The sequence below is a fragment of the Dreissena polymorpha genome, chromosome 5 (assembly GCF_020536995.1).
Source record: "Dreissena polymorpha isolate Duluth1 chromosome 5, UMN_Dpol_1.0, whole genome shotgun sequence".
In the NCBI taxonomy this organism is placed as follows: Eukaryota; Metazoa; Mollusca; class Bivalvia; order Myida; family Dreissenidae; genus Dreissena; species Dreissena polymorpha.
In genome coordinates this window covers 36675397-36701137 of record NC_068359.1, presented here as the reverse complement: position 1 = coordinate 36701137, position 25741 = coordinate 36675397, and the positions used below count along the sequence as shown (strand labels likewise).

The window sequence follows — 25741 nt, the reverse complement described above, 5'->3', positions numbered from 1 at the left end:
TATACCCCCCCCCCTACACCCCCCCCCAGAAAAAAAAAATATTTTTATTTTTTTTCCTTTTTTTATTTTCGAAAGATCGTCTTATAAATTATTGAACATGAACAATTTCCCCATGATGGCTTACGTTATACTGTCAAGCACTCGAATAGTCGAGTGCGCGGTCCTCTGACAGCTCTTGTTAGGTCACAAGGTCAAAGGTCAAGGTCACAGTGACTCGAAATAGTAAAAAGGTTTCCGCATGATAACTCAAGAATGCTTACGCCTAGGATCATGAAACTTCATAGGTAAATTGATCATGACTGGCAGATGACCCTATTGATTTTCAGGTCAATAGGTCAAAGGTCACAGTGACTCGAAAGAGTACAATGGTTTCTGGATGATATCTTACATTAGGTCAAAGGTCAAGGTCACAGTGACAAAAAAAGTATTCACACAATGGCTGCCACTACAACTGACAGCCCATAATTATGAGGGGCATGCATGTTTTACAAACAGCCCTTGTTTAAAAAGAAAAGCATCACTTTGCGTTTACATCCCTTAACATCAATTTGTGAACCCCATTATGTTACGTGATCCTGCGCCCTCTCTTCTTGACGTGCATGTATACACTTCTCGAATTTGAAAAGGTCAGAACTTTACATTCAAAACGTGCAATACATTGATGTGTTGACAATATCCTACACAAAAAGTGTCTAAAAGAGCTATCTATTTATATGTCCGTCCACACCTTGGTTGAGGAAAAAGGATCTTCGTCAACACGTGCCAACCAGATTTATGTCAATACATTTTGTATAACGAAGGTCGCATACTTAGTACCTGGTATAGTTTAAATTTAATATTTCTAGGTTTGCGCAATTTTGTGACACACTACCTACCCGTATGCACTCAAATTTGTACAGTGAGAGTTCCGGTAGTCTGTAAACTACTGCTGATGTAATAAATTGGAATGCATTTTAAAGGGATCTTTTCACGCTTTGGTAAATTTACAAAATTGAAAAAAGTTGTTTCAGATTCGCAAATTTTCGTTTTAGTTATGATATTCGTGAGGAAATAGTAATACTGAACAATTACCATGCTCTAATATAGCCATTATATGCATCTTTTGACGATTTTAAAACCTAAAAATTATAAAGCGTTGCAACGCGTAACGATTGAATAATTTGGAGAGTTCTGTTTTTGTCGTTAAATTTTGTGCAACTACGAATATTGCTTATATAATGTATAAAATACGTACAGTATGTGTACCCGGCGGAATAGCTCAGTAGGCTAAAGCGTTTTTACTTCAGGACTCCATGGGTCACTGGTTCGAAACCTGCTCCGGGCAATGTTCTTTTCCTTTTTTTAATTTTATTCTTAATTTTTTACTGGAGCTTTTACGATCCAATGTTTACATTTATCAATATAAAGCATTTAATGAATAAGTTAAAAAATGCCAAAATCTGTGAAAAGGCCCCTTTAACTCAGAGCACGCATTTCTGTTGCATAACAACTGGTTGAGCAAAGCAATTGTGACAAAGTTAAGAAGATTCCAGATATAATGTGCAGGTAAGATATGTCAGACAGGTAACTTAATACAAATTAAGTTTTATACGAACAAAATACGTTAATTACTATTATTTTGTCGTGCAGCATCTCATTTTTGTCTTGCAAAAGTATGTACAGTACACACTGTCAGTGTTGTGATTATAATTGTGAGAAAAATGTAAACGCAAATATTATTTCATAAAGCAACTTATGGTCGACAGTGCATCCAGGCGCAAAATGATTGTGTCGCTGCAGATCTGTGTAACTCTGCCTGGCAAACCCAGAGACCGGCCAAATGGTCCTTTGTCAGCCAACTACTAGTACCTTTGCATCATATGAAGGAAACGATGTACGCGCGTTAATATTTAACCACAAACTTATCAGCATACAGTCTGGATGGGAAATTAAAAGGCTGATCTGAACGAATTCGCGGGTTTGACTAAATAAATTCGTCGCGCTTGAGCCACGTAAACGGAATTCATCGTTAGTGACTACAGGAATAATATTAATAAAAAAGTCTATATACAGGCGAATTTCATCATAATTGCCACTATGGTCTCGAAATACAAGCGTAAACCGCGTTCGCAAACAGGGAACTTAGTATTAAACTTAAGTGCGCATTTGTTTACATTACGTTTGCTGTATTATTGCCGGATTATATATACCGGTACCTGATGTATGCTTCCAACTGTTAAACGTGTAAATTTTGAATTAATACCCAACTGAGCATCTTTGTACCGTACCCTTACAATATAGGCGCCGGCACATTTTTTCTATGTAGAAGGATTGTTGTATCGGAAGAAGGCAAGAACTGGAATAGAAAAATTTAAATACATTTAAGCTACGAAACGCTTCTCATTCACCCGTTGGGAACAGAAACAATTTTAACACCGATTGTGTAATTCTTAATATAGCACTGGTTGTTGCAGATAAACTTTCTTCAAGTTGCTTGTCTATATTCACGGTAACAAATGTACGACTACCCGTAGATCTAATAACAAATATTCCAATTGCAGGCAATGTTAAACAATTAGTTATACATAACCTATATAGTATGCAAAAAATCGTCTGCTGATCGAGAGTGTTATTTCGAGGGTATTTCCCATTTGTTTTGAGTTATTTCATTGGACGGCTGCATTTATGCCGTCCAATAAACGAGTACTTAATATGTATTGACTGTGTTTTATAAATTTAATTAAATATACGGTTTAAATTCAGGTGTAAAGTAACCAGTCAACAAATACGGGAAGTGAAACTATTTTGGATTTCGCGTCTTTTATCGAAATAAAAGATACAAACGCATGCCTAAATGTCGCACAAAACGAAGCTGAAAGACGGATTTTACCGTGTAGAATTGAATAAAACGGTATGGGAAGTTCCCAACCGATATGAATCCCTGACACCAGTGGGAAGTGGGGCCTATGGACAAGTGTGGTATGAATGCAATTTGCAAATTTACTTTGTCAATGTTTGTGCAAAATTTCTTAGTGTGTATGCGCGTTATAAATAGTAAAACATAAGTATTATTGTGCATCAGCTTAACATATCAACTCGTCCGCATACTGCGACATTAAAAGTACAATTTAAACAATTCCTGCATCATAAAAATGGACTGATAAAGCAGGGTTCCTGCTGACTATGCAGGGTTCCTGCTTACTAAAGTTACTCAAAAAAGTGAACATCACCCTATTTTGCTACTTCTATAAAGTTTTTGCCATTATTTTGTCTATTAAATTACCGGTTTAGGTCCAGAAAGGCCGAAAACCAAAAAGGCCGCATACCAAAAAGACAGAATACCAAAAAGGCCCCAAAGCGTACCAAAAAGGCCAAAAAATGAACCAAAAGGCCTTATAGCAATTATTGTTATTATAGGTTTCAAATTTTGTTTACAAACAAATACACATGAATCAAAATGGAATAAGTCATAAAACAGGTATGAAGTTAATTATTTTCTTTATTTGTTGTTTATGTTTAAATATACATTTACAATATATACAGTCATTGTACAAGCACAATCACACAATTTATATAACAAAATATAAAGTTGCAAGCAAACATTTACAGACGTTATATACAGTCACACTGACAAAATACAACATAATTTCATAATAATATTGTTAAACATGTGAATTCTATTTTTTATTAAATCAAATGGCGTACGACATAAAACATGTATGAAGATTTTTATTTTATTTATTACAAAAATTTTCTTTATTACAAAATATACATAATTTCAATTAATTGAAAATGGAGTACGACATAAAACATGTATGAAGTTTGTTTTTTCTTTACTACAAAATATATATAATTTCAATTAATTTCAATTACATAAAAATATTGTTTAACATGTTAATTCTATTTTCTATTAAATTAAAATGGTGTACGACATTAAACATGTATGAACTTTTTTTATTTTCTTTATAACAAAAAATACATTTACAAAAAATACATAGAATATACAGTGAAGTTGAAAAAATACAACAGAATTTAAACAATATACATGTGCATTACTCCAGCACAACACCGTACATTTGACCGACCTTTGCCGGGAACCCGGAGGTGGTGCATTGTTTCGCCTCATACTTGTCACATAAATTAGAGATCGAAAGCGGTCGTTATAATAAGATACTACAGAAAATAGAAAATGTAAGTTTTGCAACGGATACGCTATAGAAAACGAGTGTCACTTTTTACCTGTTTGTCCTCTATATAGAGAAATTAGAAAGGAACATTTAGAACTATATTTTCAAAGGTGGCCAACATTAAATGAATCTGACATTCTAATGCAGTCGGCTAATAAAAAAGACATAATAAACATTGCTTAATATATTTTTAATGATAATGAAATGCGTAATAATATAGACAATCTGTTATAATTTTTAATAATATCACATAGAATAAAGCATTTTTGTTTATTTCGGTTTAAGTCTTCCGAATTTAATGTAGCTAGTTTTATATCGTATAAAGTTAAGAAACTATTTTAAAATGCGCAAGTAATTATCAATAGGTGCCAATAAGTGTCATTTTACACCATATGTGGGAGTTCTACTAATCCGTTATCAAAACAGATGCCGCAAACTGTGAATGACCCTTGACACTTGGATACCCGGTCTGATTAGAGAGTTTTTTTGTACATGCAAATTCTTTCAACTTCTTATATTTTAAAAATTGCCAAAAAAAATGGTTTAAGAGGAAATTAATAATGTATAATGATATATTATGTGCTTAATTGTATATGTTAAATATATAAAATATTTGTCTTTTAGCAGTCACTAATCCATATGCGTATATTTTATTAACCAGGTTTTCCGAAGGAAAAAACTGGTTATTAGATTGGCGAATGTTGGCGGGCTGGCTGGCGGGCGGGCGGGCGGAACAAGCTTGTCCGGGCCATAACTATGTCGTTCATTGTCAGATTTTAAAATCATTTGGCACATTTGTTCACCATCATTGGACGGTGTGTCGCGCGAAATAATTAGGTCGATATCTCCAAGGTCAAGGTCACACTTTGAGTTCAAAGGTCAAAAATGGCCATAAATGAGCTTGTCCTGGCCATAACTATGTCATTCATTGTGAGATTTTAAAATCATTTGGCACATTTGTTCACCATCATGGGACGGTGTGTTGCACGAAAGAATCACGTCAATATCTCCAATGTCAAGGTCGCCACGACTAAAAATAGATTTTTTTTAAAAACAAACTTACAAAGGGGGTTAATTTTGTTTGTTCATTTCAAAACTTCAGTTTGAGTTTTCTCCCTTTATCAGATTTTTTTTTCACAATGAAAACCTGGTTTTGTGACAATTTTGTCCCTTGTTTTATTTATTTTATTGTTTAACATAGTATTCAAGAATAACGTTGTACACTAATTATTGTGTATGGTACTTTTTGACGACATTGATTATGTTATACGATTATAACAAGGCTCATACCACAACACTTACACAATTTCAACACACAATAAATTAACACTTGTGAAAAAATTCGTATAATTTATACGATTTAGAAACACTATATTTCAAGCGCCAAATAAAGTCTGGTATACTTTCCAATATAACGAATAAAACAAAGCAACTAATACAGACAGCTTTGAGTCTTTGACACATGAAAGGGTTATATATTTCTCAATAATTCTGGATCTTATATATATTTGACCGACACGTAAGTTTACAACACCTTCATAACTCATTTGTTACACTTTTAGATGCAAACAGAGAGTTCAGTGAAAATTAAAATTTTCTTAAACGGATTATTCCTACGTGCTAATTGGCGATAATTATGCCGACTTTGATTACAAAATTAACGGCTTTTAATTAAAAAACTGAAACATCTATTACTTAACGAAAAATATTGTGACTTATGTATTATTCATAATGTATGCGATAGTTCGCGATATTTTTGCCGACTTTGATTATAACATTAACGGTTTTTAAGTAGACTAATAAACAAGTTATGACTATTTTATTAATAGATATGATAATTATATTCAGCATAACTATTCAATGATAATACAAAATATTGTATGGCCTTTCTGGTATACCATGAGGCCTTTTTGGTTCACTTATGCGGCCTTTTTGGTGCGGCCTTTATGGGAAGGCCTTTTTGGTAAACGGCCTTTCTGGTACTTTACCAAATTACCCACTATTCAGACTGTTTTTAAGTGCAAATGTCAACATTAGACATTTAAAAGCATAGATTGCATGCATATGTTAGCATTTATCAATTCTGTTTTTAACTGCAGGAACAATTCTAATTATTACACATTCATTCGGGTGCTGGAGGTTTCGGTAAATGACAAGTTCGGTAAATTGATTTATATAGTAAATGCCGTGGAGGGTTCGGTAAATTGGTTTTTATAGAGGTGGTATACCTACAGCGAGGTGTTAATGACACCTATTATTGCCTTACAATAACATCAGGGGCATTTATTTGCAAACTGTGGATTAATTTTGAGTTGAGTAATTAATGCTATGCCTACGGTAAAGAAATAAGGGGAATGAATGAGCTACTTCTGAAAAACTAATTCTGTTAGGAAATTGTAGGTAAATTTACCATTTAAAAAACACAATACTGTTGTTTTTTTTTAATAAATGGTGCTTTTATTTAAATAACATAATAGTAATAATAAATAATGATTTATGGCGGAATCAATGTAAGATCTTCAATTAAGTGTAATGCTATTTAAAAAAAGGTTCTTGTAAAATATTGTAGACATATGTTGCCCAGCTCTTGCCACGTGGAGGCCACCTCTTATAAGAGCGAAATTTTGAATTTTATATTACATGTTTTATTATTTCTTTCTGGTTGAGAAAAACACAAGAAAAAAACAATATAAAACAATATATAAAATCTAATACGTGTACGTTATTGATAAAAAGTAATATGGGCAAAAGCCCGCGAAGCGGGCTTTGACCATTTCTTTGTATCACTTTTCTGAAATACAAAGAGACATTACCTTATAGGGATACAAGTCAAATAATTTCTGCCGTCACCTATTTTCGCGATGGAAAATCATAGAGCGCTTGAGCACTTAGACACTTCGACAAACTATATGACATGTAGATGCATTCCTCATGAAATAATACGGCATGGCAGTAATTATTAAGTAGTGAATCGTACTCTATGTTATTGTTTTATGATTTTCTACGATCAAAATATATCTGTTTGCCTCCCTGTGTGACACATCCTGTTTCCCATAATGCATTGCAAATTGAAAATTGCTCTAGATGTTGTTAACAAAATCATAAAAAAGATAACCCGTCTAAATTATTTGCGTACTTCCGGTTTTCAATACCGAATAAGATTAGTTTCGAATTAACTTTTTCAATGAACCCAATATTCTATGGTTAATATTATCCCTTTACATAAATAAACAATTGTTTAAAAGTTTAATTTGTTCACAACATGAACGGCCGCGTTTCTTTCGTCGACAACTATACATGTCTGTGTGACGTCACTGCTTTCGTCAATACGTCATTAAGAAGTAAAAATTGAAACTGACATACTCTGGTGGATGTTTACATTGTTGAAATTTAATAAATTAATGGAATGCACTCCATTGGTAAGTCATTATTTAATTAAAGTATTTTTTTTGCGTTTGGTTACATAAAACATCAATCTATAAAATATTACTAAAGATTAACTTTGATAACATGGGAACTGTTTTTGGCACATACAAAATTTCTCCGATTTTAAATTTAAGGTCATTATTATTCAGTCAAACTAATGGAACATAAAAGTTATCATTTTATTAAGTTTTGGAGTTATTTCTTGAGTATATTCTACGTGATTATTCTAAAGACCCTTTCTTTTGTGATGTATTAAGTTACGTTGTGATAGTAAACAATATTGCATCTCCGACTCATACTCGATCATTTTCGTACCAAACTGTTTCAAACTGTAAAAAATCAAACTGTGCTTACATACACATTGGAAATAGACTAATTTGTTTGTACTTTTTATGGATTCTTTTTTATTTTCTTTTAGAAGCTGCTCCGTCAAATGCTGGACTTCACACATTCTATGCAGCATTCTGCTGAGCACAACTGACTGCATGCTTTGTACTCAACAACGAAGCAATTCTGGACCTATAAAGCTTACCCGGAACTGAAACATTAGCAATTGTGACTCTGTAATGATCAACGTTAGTGGACTGTAAAGAAACTGAAATTATTGTGAAGAGACTCTGTAGGTTTGCAAGCAAAAAGAATATACAGCATAACAAATATCAGGTGTGAAAACAATGCGAAAGAATATTGAAATTAACAATTTGCAATCAGGCATGTCAAATGAATTGTTGATATTAAAAATGATAGTTCCCAGGCAGCTCTAGACGTTTTTTTCTGTATTTCTATTACTAGTATTAATTCATAAAATGTATGCCACAATTAAAAAGATCACTCTGTTTAGAGACCATTGTGTTGTCTCACTGTGTGATGATGACTTTGAGTAATACATTGTACATTTAACAATATCTACTAAGTTGTTTTTAAGTATCAGATTTCTTGTTTATTATATAAATGAATGTTAATTTTTGCTTAAATATAAATGTGCATAATGCAGTGCCAGTAGCACACTTTGCAATATTTTAATTACAAAAGAGTGTGTTGTACACTTGAACTTATACCTATAATTAATTATCCTTGCCTAAAAATTCATTTGACACACCTGAGACCATGTTGTGTATTACCATTATTATTTTGCACATTATACTGACACTTTAAAAAAATTGTAAATAAGCGAAAAGCAGAAGTTTGGTCTTGTCAACTGTCTCTGATTAATTTTTTGAGAAGCGAACGTGTAGGATACGGTATTCATTTTATTTGATGACTGCTTGTTATTATTTCATCATAGAAAGCGTACTGGATGAGTGGAGTATTTTTTTTGGTTCTACATCTTTGATAAAGTCAACTCATTGACACTTAGTGCCATGACTGAGCGTGTTTTTTAACTAACAAACGGGTGGTATGAACTTACCGAATATATGTAAACTCATAACAGTGTGTCTAATACTACATGTGTTGAGTGCACAGAAACAAGGGCGAGAAGATAAGGGTATAAATGAACATACTGAATGTGTTTTTTTGTTTATGAGCTTGAACATACGAACACTTGACTTGAATCAATTGGGATGTACATGCAGTTTAGAATCGGGTTGTTATTTTATTATCATATTCATGTGGAAACTGCCTCATTCACATGCAATACGCAGCTGCTGTCTATATGTTTAATGCCACATTCCATAATGACTGAATATCTTTACTTTCAAAACATGAAAATGAATTAAATGAAATGAAAATAAACGAAATAATGTAATTAAAATCAGGTGAAAAATATTTGATTATACTTTATTTAAATATGGTTTGGTAAATTATTTACTGGTAAAACAATTCTTGTTGATAACAGTAAATTCGTGATAATAAGTATGTTGTTGTTTATTTTTTGTCTCACACATAAAGTGACAGGTACACTCATATATTTAGCGTTAAGCCTATGATGTGGGTCTTCATCATAAACCTGAATTTTTGCTACTAGTATATTCTCCTTAGCACCAATCTAGTAATGTTCAATCTGTGTATGCCATAAGCCATAGTTTTTACCAACTGTTAATTCCTGAGGATTCAGAAAAATACAATAAGTTTACCACATTTCATGACAAAAGCTCTACAGTGCGGAAGATATGCAAAGAGTATTGTGTCCAAAGCCAAAGGTGATATTTCTGCTCTGTGTAATTTTGCGCAGTGAATGAGGTCTAAGCACTTCTTTCAAGATAGACGCAAACACTCCCCAAGCATTGTTGTATTTATATGTATATTTACAGTAATTAAGTACAAAAAGTTTTTCATTTACATATGCAGGGGATACATTTACGTTGTCGATGATTTAGACATGGGACCAAAATAATGAAGTACGGCACCTTTCTTTTTTATGCTTAAGTTAAATAAAATTGTTTTAGAAATAATCTTGCCCTAAAACATAAATGGCATCCCTGCATATGAAAAACATCAATAAAACACAGTTTCGCGAGATTAAAAAAAATAATTAAGTTCTAACATTGTTTTGAAAAATGGAAACAAAAAATGAAATACATGTTTAAGAGTTTGAAAACAGTACAAGGGGTTACTATACAAAAAGCATAGCTTCATAAACTTGTTTAAGATTTAAACAAATTATATTTTATAACTTTGCTAAATTACATATTGTTTTGTAAAGAAATTGAATGTTTTGTTGCATGATAAAAAATCACAAATATAATTAAGGATTTGAATTGGAATACCTTGCAATCAAGAAGACAACAAGCTAGACTCATTTTGTTCTATAAAATAGTATATAATCATGTTGATGTCAATCCCCTTCACTATCTCACTCCATACATTAGACACTCACGCCATCACCATCACATGGCATACCAAATACAATGTACCATTAAGTACAGCTGATTACCACAAATTTTCGTTCTTTCCAAGAACAGTTGTACAATGGAACACACTTCCATCTTATGTAGTCAGCGCTGATACGATCCCTGTATTTAAATCAGTGCTGTCTACATCAGTGTTTCTTGCAGGGCTTTCCACAGGCCATTTAACGATCCCTTGCCAGGGCGCTTGAATTTCGAAATCAGAGTCCCCGGGGCGCTTGAAATTTTCCGATCAGTTTATTTTTCAGTAAGAGATAGTGGAGATTGTCAAACAAAAACAAGGTTTCTCTATCAGTGTATCAATATTCCCTGTTTTAAAAGAGCACTCGGTTCCTACTTTCACACGTAATCGCCATAAACACCACATGGGGTAATGGATAATGCACTAATAAAACGCTTGTGTCGATTATTCTAGCCACATTACAAAGTCATTTAAATGCTGACAAGGATGTATCAGGTAACTTTCCAGTCGTCAAACTGTGATGTTCCCCCGCCAGAGGCGGAGGGATATTGTTTTGGCGTTGTCCGTCTGTCCGGCCGGCTGTCCGTCCATCCATCTGTCCGTCCGTCCGGCACTTTTGTGTCCGGAGCCATATCTTGGAAGTGCTTTGGGGTATTTCATTGAAACTTTGTATGAGTATATATATGCATTAGAGGATGATGCAAGCCAAATGGCATTCTACACCATCTGTATAAAACAGAGTTATGGCCCTTTGTATCTTGAAAAAATGCTTTTTACTATAGGTACTTTTGTGTCCGGAGCCATATCTTGGAAGTGCTTTGGCGGATTTCATTGAAACTTTGTATGAGTATACATGTATATATGGATAAGAGGATGATGCATCCTAAATGGCATTGTACACCATTTGTTAAAAACAGAGTTATGACCCTTTGGATCTTGAAAAAATGCTTTTTACTATCGGCACTTTTGTGTCAGGAGCCATATCTTGAAACTTGGTATAAGTATATATATGGATAAGAGGATGATGCACGCCGTCCTCCGTCCTTCCATCTGTCAGTTTGTTCATCCGTCCGAGTTGCACCCATCCTCAAACAAAGCATATGTTGCGGGGGATATCAATTCTACGAATTTGCTTGTTTTTTATTGACGTCCGGCACGAAGTAAGAGTTTATAACAGCTTGATTAGCAAGAAGCTAAACCATTTATGTAATATAAAACCGGTAACTAGTACAGTACAGTACATTAAAGACGGTTTCGGGCATCATCATTACACCTTTTAACTGTAAACAAGTGTTACCTATTACTCATAATTAATACGAGAAATTAATTGCAAATGGTAAACAATTAATTACTTATAGCGAGTAAGTTGTGCAAATAACTCCCGGTTACAATTATCATTATGTGATAACAATTTTATTCCAGTACATGTATATTTCATCATGTCCATTTATAGAACTGATTCACCTCGTTTTTATGACATTTATTCGACACGTAATGAGCTTTAATAAATTTTCCTTGAATTAATTACGCACATTTGTAAATGTTTCGTCCGATAATTGATAACCGATATTGAAGACTGATGATGGAAACCAGCCGTGAATTTCATGCATAATTCCGTCAAACATTTATTCGACCCGTAAGTGTTTAAACAAATTATCGTCATAGCGCACCAAATGACGTCTTTTGACGCTGTTTTTCTTTGAGTTATAACTCAAAACAGAACATGAATTGACACGAAAGATTTAAAAAAAATAAACGTCGGGAGGGGACGACCCTCCCGAACCACCCCTATCAGCTCCGGGGCGCCTGACAAAAATCCTGTGGAAAGCACTGGTTCCTTCCTTAGATCACATGATTCTGCTTTTATCCTGTTTTTAAACCGACTAATATTCTCACCACATGCACAGTTGTATATGTATATATTTAAGTCTTAAGGGCTTAAGGTGTTAGGTTTTGCACCTTTTTTATCACTGTTGATAGGATTTTCCTGAGTGGATTGAGTAACTCGGGAAACCTATCAATCTATTTCTTTTTAACCCCCCACGCATGGCCATAATGTATCCGTATTGAACATAGCCATTATTATAAAAGAAGAAGATAATGTGCAGACATATATTACCCGTGTTATCTTTAACAAACATCAAATAAGCTTTTGCCCGTAAATTAGGTAGCACCTATTATATTATAATGATACGCGTTATGTTTTATAATTTTGTTAAGTGCGCGTGCCATTGAACGTTGAGTTAAGCGAAGATATACACATAATTGAAAACTGATAAAAATGACATCTAGCACAACGCCAGCAGAATGAATACACTGTGTAATAGCAAGCTGCTGTGATGATCACTATCTTATCAGCTTAATACACAGGCACCTGGCTACTGTACTGGAACAATGGGTTTTAAGGCCAAGATAACTGATATCATGTTTTGCATGAACAAATCCGTTGAATAAAAAAATAATAACTGGTTGACTTTGTAATCCGTTTTATTTACCATATAGTATAAATAAGCAACAAGTAAAACATGGATACAATATTAAATAGGATATATTTGAATATTTCATGTCAAAAAAAAAAAATTGGGGCGTAGTCACATATGAATAAGATTACATTTATGACACAGTACAATATTAATACGACACATAACTATCATTCAGAGTTTTTGCATGCCGATTTAATTTAATTTTATTTCTAATAAAAATGAAATACATTTATGTATTTTATAATTAGCTTATTGCATAATAATTTTATTTTTACCACAAATAAACTTCCTTTGATGTTCACCACCAATATTTTTTGTAAACATGATTAAAGAAGGAAAACTTTAGTTTATTTCACAGTTTGAAAGTTACTGGTCGTGTATGTAAAAACTCGGCCACCAGTGTTAAAGCATGTACACGATCTAAACTTATTTTAAGAATAATACCTTATGTGCTGACCTGATTGTAGGAAAAAGAAGCGAGAAATTTATTTATATAGGAAACAAACATATTTGATATTAGTATTTTAAACCACCGAGAATTTCTCATTATATAAACATGAGGTAGTTTGCCAACATAATGAATATGTTGCCCAGCTCTTGCCACGTGGAGGCCACCTCTTCTAAGAGCCATATCATTATTATTTTTTATCTGATACGCTTTAATTAAGGTTTTTTCAAATAATTGTTTAAAAAACATACATTAAAAACAACAATCATGACCTATAGATAAACTTTTAATATATAATTAACCTCCCTTGATTAGAATATTAATAGGTTGAAAGCCTGGATAAATAATATTAACACTTTGCAAACATCTCTAAATTGATAAAATCAACTCCGTACATTTAAACAGATAATTTAATTAGTGCCAAACAACTAAATTAATGTGCACGCTTATCGACAAAAGGTGCGAAAATCCCTTTTTATACCAATTTACCGAAACCTCCATGGCATTTACTATATAAATCAATTTACCGAACTTGTTATTTACCGAAACCTCCATAACTCATTCATTTCAACATAGACTAGGGACAAACAGTGAAATAAGGTTCCCAAATAAATGCGGACACAATTTGGTGACAATATCATTTAAAATGAGTGTGACTTTTGGCCAGTATATTGCAGCAACTTCTATTATTGACAAAGTTAAGTGGAGACAACCATTTTTGGAAATTATCTATAATTAAAAATATGAGCAAAGCTTGCTTTTTAGTTGTAAGTCTAACTGTCTTAACAAGATATTATAAAAAATGCCCCATGGTCAGGTTCTTGTTACATATTTGTTTATGCTGCTGGTAGCAAAGATAGTGTAATAGGCAACTAGAATTTCACAACTAAATCTCTTTTGCAGCAAGCAAGCTTTACCAGAACACACACTTTGTACTTTCAGTTCAGCCCTGGACAAGCAGACCAGCAGGAAAGTAGCCATCAAGAAGCTGTCCAGGCCTTTCCAGTCAGCCATCCATGCCAAACGCACATACAGAGAACTGAGAATGTTGAAACACATGGTCCATGAAAATGTAAGCCAGGGGTTTTTCAGCACTGTCTGCGCCTCCGGACAACGGAGGCACTCCCAAAGCAAACGGACCCGATCCCAAACCGAAATTATAAAAAAAATTCCCAAATTCCAAAAAAAAAAAAAAAAATTATTTTTTTTTTTATTTGTAATTTTTTTTAGCCGGATTTTTTTCGAAAAAATCTCGGCTTATAGATTGATGTTGTCGGGCGGGCGGGGGGGCGGGTGGGGGGGGCGGGCGGGCGGGCGGGCGGGCGGGCGGGGTGGCGGCGTGCTCGAAAATGTTAAAGTTCTTATTTCATGGTATAACTTTGGTATGCTTGGACCTAGAGTCTTCAAACTTGACATGAAGGTTGGCCAGGATTAACAGATGACCACTGGTCATTTCAAGGTCATTCATTTGAAGGTCAAGGTCACTGTGACCTTCAATATAAAAAATGTTAAAGTTCTTATAACTTTGGTATGCTTGGACCTAGAGTCTTGAAACTTGACATGAAGGTTGGCCATAACTAGTTAGTAACCACTGGTCATTTCAAGGTCATTCATTTGAAGGTCAAGGTCACTGTGACCTTGAATGTAAAAATGTTGAAGTTCTTATTTCATGGTATAACTTTGGTATGCTTGGACCTAGAGTCTTCAAACTTGACATGAAGGTTGGCCAGGATTAACAGATGACCACTGGTCATTTCAAGGTCATTCATTTGAAGGTGAAGGTCACTGTGACCTTCAATATAAAAATGTTAAAGTTGTTATAACTTTGGTATGCTTGGACCTAGAGTCTTGAAACTTGACATGAAGGTTGGCCAGAACTAGTAAGTAACCACTGGACATTTCAAGGTCATTCATATGAAGGTCAAGGTCACTGTGACCTTGAATGTAAAAATGTTAAAGTTGTTATAACTTTGGTATGCTTGGACCTAGAGTCTTGAAACTTGACATGAAGGTTGGCCAGAACTAGTAAGTAACCACTGGACATTTCAAGGTCATTCATTTGAAGGTCAAGGTCACTGTGACCTTGAATGTAAAAATGTTAAAGTTCTTATTTCATGTTATAACTTTGGTATGCTTGTACCTAGAGTCTTCAAACTTGAAATAAAGATTGGCCAGTACTAGAAGATGACCACTGGTCATTTCAATGTCATTCATTTGAAGGTCAAGGTCACTGTGACCTTCAATGTTAAAATGTTAAAATTGTTATAACTTTGGTATGCTTGGACCTAGAATCTCAAACTTGACGTAAAGGTTTGCAAGCACACTTAGATGACCACTGGTCATTTCAAGGTCATTCATTTCAATGTCATTCATTTGAAGGTCAAGGTCACTGTGAACTTAAATGTTAAAATGTTAAAATTGTTGTAACTTTGGTATGCTTGGACCTAGAATCTCAAACTTTGCTCATGCCATGAAAAGTACTTACATTTCATTTTGACCTTTGAACAATATTTCAGTAATTTAAGTATTGCATTGACAAAAACACGAAAGGTACTTTCCTGTCATTTAAATAAAAAATCCGGCTTCAATGCGGTCATCTCCGACCGCGGAACTCTTGTTTTTTAAATGAAGTGTCTTTTAACATGTGTGACTAACGAGTGTTTGTTTTGGTCAAAAATATTTGCTATAATGTTTTGACTGTTCAGTTCTTATCACAGAGTGTAACTGTAACTGAAAAACAAAACTGCAGTACTTGAATTAACGTTGAACATGCCCAATATTGCATCTATTTACATAAAGAAGACAAAATAACCAAATAAAAACAAATTTATTTGTTAAACCACTTAATTATTTAAGCATGATTAATTCACAATTTTTTCCAAAATGAGCCGTTTCATCGAAGCAAAAATTCCCAAAATGACCAATTTTGTCGATAAAAAATTCCCAATTTGGTCAGACTCCTTTTCCCAAAATAGGCAGAAAAAACCCTGTAAGCAGTGTCTTTTCAAGTAATTTTGTCTGCATGGATTTAAGAATTTGTCTAGAACTGGTACCAATCAGTCTAATAGTGCCCATGTGTAGTTGTGAGAATACAGTGTTGTCTGTTTATGTCTGTGTGTTCTTGTTTTCCTTTTGAAGACATCTTTTTCTTAACCATTAAACTGATTTTAATATTTTTGAAAACTTTGACAAATATTGTCTTCACTTGAGACTGTAAGGCCCATATATTTGGTATTTGGAATATATCATATTGTTGTCCTTCAAATCTTGCATCAGGGATAAAAGATTGTCCTTCCCTGGAAGTTTCTGGCTTCTCTCATTATGAACCTATATCAGTGCTCCAGCTAGGCCTAAATGGCAGCGTGCCCCGCCCTGCTCTTCCAAGTCCCCATCCTGCTCTTTAAAGTCCCCGCCCTGCCCTTTTTTTTTGATTGCTAAGGTGAGCTTTTGTGACTAGTCTTTTTCCGTCGTCCGTCCGTCCACATTTGTTCGTAAACACTGTAGAGGCCACATTTATTGTCCGATCTGCATGAAACTTGGTCAGAAGAGTTGTCCCAATGATATCCCAATCGAGTTGGAAACTGGGTCATGCTGGGTCAAAAACTAGGTCACTAGGTCAAAAAAAAAGAAAAAGCTTGTAAACACTGTTGAAGTCACATTTAATGCCCAATCTTCATGTAACTTTGTCTATATGTCTGTCTTAATGATATGTTGGTTGAGTTCAAAACCGGTTCAGGTCCATTGAAAAACATGGCCGCCAGTAGGCGGGGCAGTTTTCCTTATATGGCTAAAGAGAAACCTTGTAAACACTCTAGAAGTCACAATTTTGGCCCAATCATCATGAAAGTTTATCAAAACATTGGTTTTATTGATATGTGGGATGAGTTCGAAAATGGTCCAGAGCGGTGAAAAAACATGGCCGCCAGTGGGTGGGGCATTTTTCTCTATATGTATAAAGTGAAAACATGTGAACACTCTAGAAGTCACATTTTTTGCCCAATTTTCATGAAATTTGGTCAGAACATTTGTTTCCTTGATACGAGAGATGAGTTGGAAAATGGTTCCCGTCAGTTGAATAACATGGCTGCCGGGGGGGGGGGCAGTTTTGTTACAGTCTAACCTGCACATCCGACCACTTGCATTTAGCGACCCACCTCGCTAAACGACCGTTATTAATTCCTCCCAAGCTAAAATCAATTAAAAATGGCTTTACTTAACGACCACCTTAAATCCGCGACCAACGACCATTGTTTTTCTTACAAATTAAGACTCGTTACAACAGTAAGCGACCATTTTGCAGTCTCGCAGTGAAGTTGCTAAGCGATGGTGACACTCAACTAACAATGCAGGTGATAATCCGCTAATTGGCATCCACGCTTGCACGCTGTTATCGGGAGCAAACTGTGAAAACTCGGCTGACATTAATTATTTGTGTACTTAAAGTTTGCAAATAATTGTTTTAATTACAATGACAATATTTACTCAAAGGTAAGTTTGTAACGGACAGCAGTATAAAAAGGGAGGTAAATAATTTTTCAAGCACTTGCAAAAGTACACAAACAGCGCAACATGTCTTCTACTAAACGAAAGTGTCTAACATTGGAAGAGCGGATGAAAGCACTAAAAATGCTTGAATCCGGGAGGAGCTGTAGGGCTGTAGCGACCGAGATGGGTGTTGGCAAGACACAAATCCAGTCGGTGATGAAAAGAAAACGAGAAATTATTGAAGAGTATGAAGGGGACGGTAATCTACAAACCAAGCGTCCGGGGAAAGCCACAGAATATGACGATCTAAATGACCTTGTTCACAAGTGGTTCTTAGATGCTACTGGGCGTCACGTGAACATATCAGGACCACTCCTGAAAGAACGGGCGCTCAAGTTCGCAGCAGAATTGGGGTTAGCGTCGTTCAAGGCATCAAATGGGTGGCTCGACTCATTCCTAAGACGCCATAACATTGTATTCAAAACACAGACGGGTGAGAGAGCGGAGGTGGATCCAGTCGTAGTGGATGACTGGAAAAAGCGTCTACCGACAATCTGCGAAGGTTATCAACCGTGTGACATTTATAACATGGATGAAACAGGATTATTCTACAAACAAAGCACAAGGTAAGAAAAAAAATTAAAACACGCTAATAATAAAACACATAAATAAATGAAAATATAAATAAATAAACAAATAAAATATAATTTTATATTTCAAAATTACTTTTTTAATATTTTCAGTGCGACGTTCTTCAAGAAAGGCGAGACATGTGCCGGCGGGAAGATGGCGAAGGAGCACATCACTGTGGGTTTATGTGCCTCGGTAACGGGAGATAAGCTGCCCCCAATCATCATCGGGAAATAAAAAAAAACGAGATGTTTTGGGTCAGTTACTCCCGACAAATTGCCGATACGGTACTACAATAACAAAAAGGCGTGGATGACGACCGGGATAATGGAAGACTGGCTGAAGTGGTTTGATCGGCGGATGCGACATGCCAGAAGACACGTCATATTATTCATAGACAACGCACCATCACACCCTCGCATCACACTAAACAACATCAAGCTACAGTTCCTACCTCCAAACACAACATCAGTGATACAACCCATGGACCAAGGGATCATACAGACAATGAAGCTAAAGTACAGAAAACGTCAACTACAACACGTGATGATGGAGCTGGAAAGATCGTCGGCGACCACCGGACCTCAAATTCTGAAAGAGGTTAACATCCTACAAGCTATCTACTGGGTCATCAGCGCGTGGAAGGAGACAACGACGGAGACGATCGGCAAGTGTTTCGCAAATTGCGGATTCATGAGTGACAGTGAAAAAAGTGCTAGTGACAGTGAAAAATGTGCAGATGACCGTGAAAAAAGTGTTAGTGAAAACATTACAAGTGACAGTGACAAAAGTGAATGTGATGATGACTTGCCTCTCATCATGCACAAATTAGCACGTGATTTATTCGGGTGTGAAGTGAAGGACCTCATCAACATTGACAGGGACTTCACAACATGCGCAACGGACTTGGACGAATGGAAGAAGTCAGCACCGGAAATTCTACAAGAAGATGGATGTGACGAGGAAGATGACAACAACCCACCAGAAGAGGAAGCGACAACATCAGAAACAACACTCACCATGAGTGAGGTAGTGGAAATGAGCAGAAAACTGAAGGACTGGGCAGTGAAGAAAGGGCACCATGATCTAATAGCGACATTGATGGAAGCCAGCAACCAGATAGGGGATATAGCCATGAATGGAGAGAAGGTGAAACAGACCAAGATTGAGGATTTCTTTTTCAGGCCATCTTAATATTGTCGTAATGTGTAAATATGTGTATGCTGTTCCATGTAAATATAATGTTCATTGTTGCTATATGCTTGATATGTATGCTTTGTATTTGATATGTATGTATTATTGCAATTTTAATTGTTTAATTATATGACTGTTACATATTGTATTTGTAGTGGTTTAATTTGTATTTATTTGTATGTAAAGTTTAAGGTATTAGGTAAATATGTTTATGTATTTTTTTATTAAATAAATGTATATTAATATATTAAATACAATTAAACAACAACCAACTCTTTTTTCTGTATATATTTCTATAAAAACGAACACTCAACATATATTTGAATGTATAATGTACATAATAAAGCGAGATACACATGCATGTACTGACATATGCTAATGTGTTGCATTAACAACGACCAACTGGTCTGACAGGTCAAACTGTACTCAGAGACCACCTCAGTTAAGAGACCACTTCCTAGATTCACCTTGGGTGGTCTCTGAAGACAGGTTAGACTGTATATTTATATAGTAAAAAAAAGCTTGTGAACACTCTAGAAGTCACATTTTTTGCCCAATCATCATGAAACTTGGTGAATAGATTTGTTATATACAGTCGAAACTGACCTAACGGCCACCTGAATTTACCGGTCACCTGCAGACAACGGTCAGTCTGGAATCCCCCCGACGAAAAACACTCTATATTACACTTGAATTCAACGGCCACCTGTCCATAACGGCCAACGGCCACTACATTCCACTCCGAAATTCATGTTTGACCTGCAATCAACGGTCACGCGTCAGAGTCGCGAAAATTAAAAACACAGCACATCATGTGTCCGTCTATTTTGCGGTCAAAGCGTCTGATAGCGGTAATTGTCTTTGATATTATAAAAGCGGCCCGCTGCGAGTAAACAAACAATAAGGTGTTGCGAAGGTTTCTTTTCCGGGGATAATTGTGGGGATATCTTCAAAAGCAAATATGTCAGAGTTTGTGACACGTTTACAGTAATTATCGTTTATTAAATGACCGCTAATTAGTACATTGTACTTACAACATTGAGTATCGATTTAAAAATAACATTTTCGGATCATTCTTTAAAAGAGCTTTCTGCGCCGTTTGTGCATCCATGACCGGTAAGTAAAATTGTTTCACCTTTATTATTGAATTTTCATTTTGATTGCCAATTATCTGCAACTCATTTTGCTACCAGTTGTTTATTAAAAATATATTTTATATTCGTTATTTTACATGACTAACCCACTCCTCTAAACCGAAATGATCCGTAAAACACAATTGTGTCTTTGTGTCGTATGAACGAATCTGCACTTAAACTAAATTTAGGTTCACATCGTACATGCATTATCAGTTGGTTAAGGAAAAGACGGTTGATTTTCAAATGCATTTTTTTCTCTCTCCGGGATATCTGTATCTGTATCTGTGTATTCTTCACCGCCAAAGTTTGCGAACCCCAGGGATATTGTTTTAGTATGTTGATGCTGAATTAACAAATATAAGTGTACATTGTATATGAAGTGAAAATACCAAAAATAAACAACGGTTGCGATAGCCAGCTATAAACTGTTAGATGCCCATAATATCCCTTTAAACAGGTGACATTAACAATAACAATGTGTATTAATAGCAATTATCGTCTGCATGCATAACGCATTAGCGCGTGACAAAGTCAATTGATCTGTATCGCTGATTAAGTGTTAAAAACAACATTAAGCTGGCGAGTGTTTTGATAAGAAGGCGAAAAGAGGATTAGTGATCAGCTTTAATGGCAAAACATGGACTGATTTGCAACATTTATAACAAGCTTAAGGCATTTATGAAAGACTATTTGTTCATGTAAAAAAAGCTGAAATTGAAAACGTTTTTTTAAATTTTCAGGTGAAAAGCTCACGCCACTTGTTATCGGAAAGTCCCGGAAACCGCGGTGTTTTGGGTCGATAAGCACAGATAAGCTACCTGTGCGTTACGAGGCGAACAGGATTTTGTGCATGATGTGCTATGTTTTTTTGGATGATGAATGAATGAATGTTTGTATTTTATATGAGGTTGTTGAATAAAAATGCCTTTGTGTGATGTTTGCGTACGAATAAATTTTAACAAACTTTTTGCGTCTTTTTAGAACGGTACAATTACACCGTACAATCGGTTTATGACAGCGAATCCGCTTTTTAGACGTGTACAGACGTGACGTCAACGGCACGTGACAAGCGTTATTTACTATATGAGCGAGATGCATGAGTGAATTATTTACTCGATGGTTGAAAACAACATTTGTTTAATTTAACAATATGAAATTAAATCAATATATAAGATATTAGTCTGTATAAGTCAATATACACACGAAAGTTAATTCTTTTATTATGCTTAGTTAACGGCAATGAGCCTTTGTTTAACACTGTATGCAAACGACTGGGTGGAGTAACGACGTAGCAATACTAACAACTGACAAACCATCTTAAAATTGTGATCCGAATTCAACGGTCACCTGTTGACAACGGTCACTTTGATCATTTCCCTTGAATGACCGCTGAATTCAGGTTTGACTGTATATATCTCAGATGAGATTGCAAATGGTCCCTATGGGTCAATAAACATTACTGCCAGGGGGGTGGGGCAGTTTTCCTTATGTGACTATATAGAGAGAAACCTTGTGATCGAACACTATAGAAGTGACATTTTTTGCCTAATCATCGTGAAACTTAGTCAATACATTGGTTTTATTGATTTCTTGGACAAGTTGGAAAATAGCTCAGATCAGTGAAACACACTTTTTAGCTCACCTGATTGCTCAGGTGAGGTTTTAGGATTGGTGGTTGTCCGCTGTCCGTCCGTCCACATTTGGTTTGTAAACACTCTAGCATTCACATTTCTCAAGCATTCTTTATCAAAGTTGCCGAAAGATCTCAGTCAAGTTTGATGATGAGCAAAATCACATAATTAATGCCATAATTATTGCCCTTAGATTGTCCAAATTTTCATTATATTATACAAAATCCTTGTAAGCAAAGTTTGATGTTTAATAAGGGGGTCAACTCAAAATATAGGTCACCATTTCAAATCTTCCAAAAACAAAAACACTCACTACGCCAGAGTTTTGGTTCAATAATGATGAAACTTGACCAGGATGTTTGTCTGGTCAATATCTTGGTTATGTTTGACATTAGGTAAAGATTAAATGAACCGACTCCTCTCAGGTGAGCGAACTAGGGCCATCTTGGGCCTTTTGTTTTTAAATTCATGATGATCTTTATTGTTGGTTTGCTTGGTCTTTAATTTCTCAATGCTTTACACAACATTTTTTCTAGAAACTGAATGTGTATGCATTCAAAAAGTTTGCCTTCCTTTCCAGGTCATAGGGCTGTTAGATGTATTTACTCCCACAGAAACATTTGATGATTTTGAAGAAGTGTAAGTGTAGTTTTTCTTTGCTTATCAGTCCCGCTGAAATTAGAGGCAGTTAAATACTTTAGTAAATGTTTGTTGGAATGTCCCTGAAAAGGCTTTTATTCTCACCTAGCTCAGTATGTCAAAATTACCCTTACAAGACTTGATTGTCAATGTGCTAAGCATGTCAGAAAGCTATATATTGTTTGTCTTTCATATGCCTTTTGAACTCATTCTTTTACAGCCAGTGGTGTTTAATTTAAAGGACTTCAATATCATAAGTAGCCTTGGGTTTAAATCATGCAGAGTATCGTCAATTGTGGTAAATTAAATTGGATTAAATGTTTTTATACCCCTGGATCAAATGATCGGGGGTATATTGTTTTTGGCTTGTCTGTCTGTCATTGTATTTGTCTGTCTGTCATTGTATTTGTGTGTCAGTCCCAAAACTTTAACCTTGGTCATAACGTTTGCAATATTGATGATAGCAACTTGATATTTGGCATGCATGTTTATCTCATGAAGCTGCACATTTTGAGTGGTGAAAGGTCAAGGTCATCCTTCAAGGTCAAAGGTCAAATATATGGCTTCAAAGCAGGCAGTAGGGGGCATTGTGTTTCACAAACGCAGCTCTTGTTTGTTTTGAGAATCACAATGAAAATAAGACTTATAAGCTGATATTACAGAATTTACAATACAATTCATTTGTAGTCAATTATTTCTTTGTAAAGTACCCATAGAAGTTATTTTTCCAATTTGCTGTCCATTCCTACAAATTCCCAAAAGGAAGGAAAATTGCCTCAATTTTGTTCCAAAAGCACATTGCATGGGAACTAATAAAATTAGCACTAAAATTGAACATTTCAGCAAAAAGACACGTAAAAGAATATCCAGATGGCTTTGTGCAAATAGAGTACCAAGCAATTAAAAGACCCATTATTCCCAATCTGAAGATTTCACGATGTGAATTTTCTCATTTTTATGGTTTTTCAGCTATTTTTTCCCATTTGGTTCAGTATGGGTAATTTTCCCAATTGGGCAAAAAAATTGCTGCTTGAAAATACGTGCAACTCACATTATAATTTTGCAAATAACAATTTAATATGATGTATTTGGTATACAGTTATTTAGTAACGTCACTGATGGGTGCTGATATGAACAACATTATTAAGTCACAGAGGCTTAGTGACGACCATGTACAGTTCCTTATCTACCAGGTCTTGAGAGGAATGAAGGTCAGTGTTGCACTTGTTTCCCATAAGTTCTATTATTTTGTGATTAACTTGGTAAATTTAATAGAACCAAAGTCTTTTTTGGTAAAGAAAATTGCAATTTATTCATGTTTTACTCAAGCAACTAATCTGCCTTGAATCATTTTGAAGTACATGTAATTGTTTACCAGTGGGCAACTGAAAAAGTACATTTATATAACATATTCAGTGCATTCCACAGCATTTTTGGTAGCTCCAGGGCCAATAGGGCAGCCCCTCTGGATGCTAAATTTGTATGCCCCTGGTAGGGTGGCATATAGCAGTTGAAATGTCCATCAGTCCGTCAGTCTGTGCGTCCGAAAACTTTAATATTGGCCATAACTTTTGCAATATTGAATATAGCAACTTGATATTTGGCATGCATGTGTACCTCATGAAGCTGTACACTTTGAGTGGTGAAATGTCAAGGTCAATGTCATCTTTAAAGGTCAAAAGTAAAAAAAATACAATCCAAGGGAAGTGATATGCTTTTAAAGGGAGATAATTTCTAAACCTGCCAAGTAATATATTGAAATTTTATTTCAAAGCGGCGCAATAAGGGGCATTGTGTTTCTGACGAACACATCTCTTTTTACATTTATTTATTGCGTTATTTGGTAAGTTATGACTCTTCAAGGAAAAAAAGCTATAAGTCATTAATAGCTACATTTTTTAATATTTTAACCCTTTCACTCATAAACATAGATAATGTTAGATAATGATGATTCTATTCGTAAATTTTATTATACCAAGGAAAGGTGAAGAGCATTTAAAGCAACTTCTAGCTGTTTACTACCAATATATACTGATGAAAACCAGAGTTCAATAGCAAATCTTTCATGTTTAACCTATGAAAGATATAAACTTCTTTGATGGGTGTTTGTTCCTCTTCTTTATTTCAATGGAAATATGTACACTTTTTTACATCTTGTTGCAATAAATCTGTAAATAGCCACATTTTTCATGATATTGTTTTTGCATTCTAAACCATCTACATGTATACATAGTTCTGCAAGCATTGAAACTATTTGTTATCTTTGGGCTTTTCAATTTGATACTTAGATAGACAACACTGGATGATGTTTGGTTTATTTCTGTTTATTTCAGTACATACATTCAGCTGGAATTATACACAGAGTAAGTGTCATTTAGACTTAATGTTGGTATTCAGAACGAATGTCAAGACCCAGTCTATAAAAGTACAACCAGTAGGCTGTAGTTTAGATTCCTCGAATATGCCTATACAAGTGTTCAAGGTATGAACATTAATAAAACGAAAAGCAAATTGGTTGGTGTAGAAGGGTTGGCAATTAATAATAACATGAACTTTGCATTTTCAATGGATTATAATTAATAATTTTACGTAAGTACGCTCTCAATTTAACCCATTTATGCCTAGCGTCTAGAAAAAGGCCATGGCAAACAGCGTAGACCCTGATGAGAAACCGCATGATGCGGTGTTTCAT

General features: G+C 35.0%; 1 protein-coding gene across 2 annotated transcripts in view; it reads left to right on the top strand.

The window, feature by feature from the left end:
* Nucleotides 1-2747: 2747 nt before the first annotated feature.
* LOC127881666 (mitogen-activated protein kinase 14-like) overlaps nucleotides 2748-25741 on the top strand; it is a 37790-nt gene continuing 14796 nt past the window's right edge. For both annotated transcript variants that reach the window (XM_052429761.1, XM_052429762.1), the window contains exons 1-5: nucleotides 2748-2958; nucleotides 14277-14406; nucleotides 22991-23049; nucleotides 24149-24260; nucleotides 25383-25412. In XM_052429761.1, coding sequence (XP_052285721.1) covers nucleotides 2834-2958; nucleotides 14277-14406; nucleotides 22991-23049; nucleotides 24149-24260; nucleotides 25383-25412 — 456 coding nt within the window. In that variant the 5' untranslated portion in view covers nucleotides 2748-2833. The remainder of the gene's footprint in view (nucleotides 2959-14276; nucleotides 14407-22990; nucleotides 23050-24148; nucleotides 24261-25382; nucleotides 25413-25741) is intronic.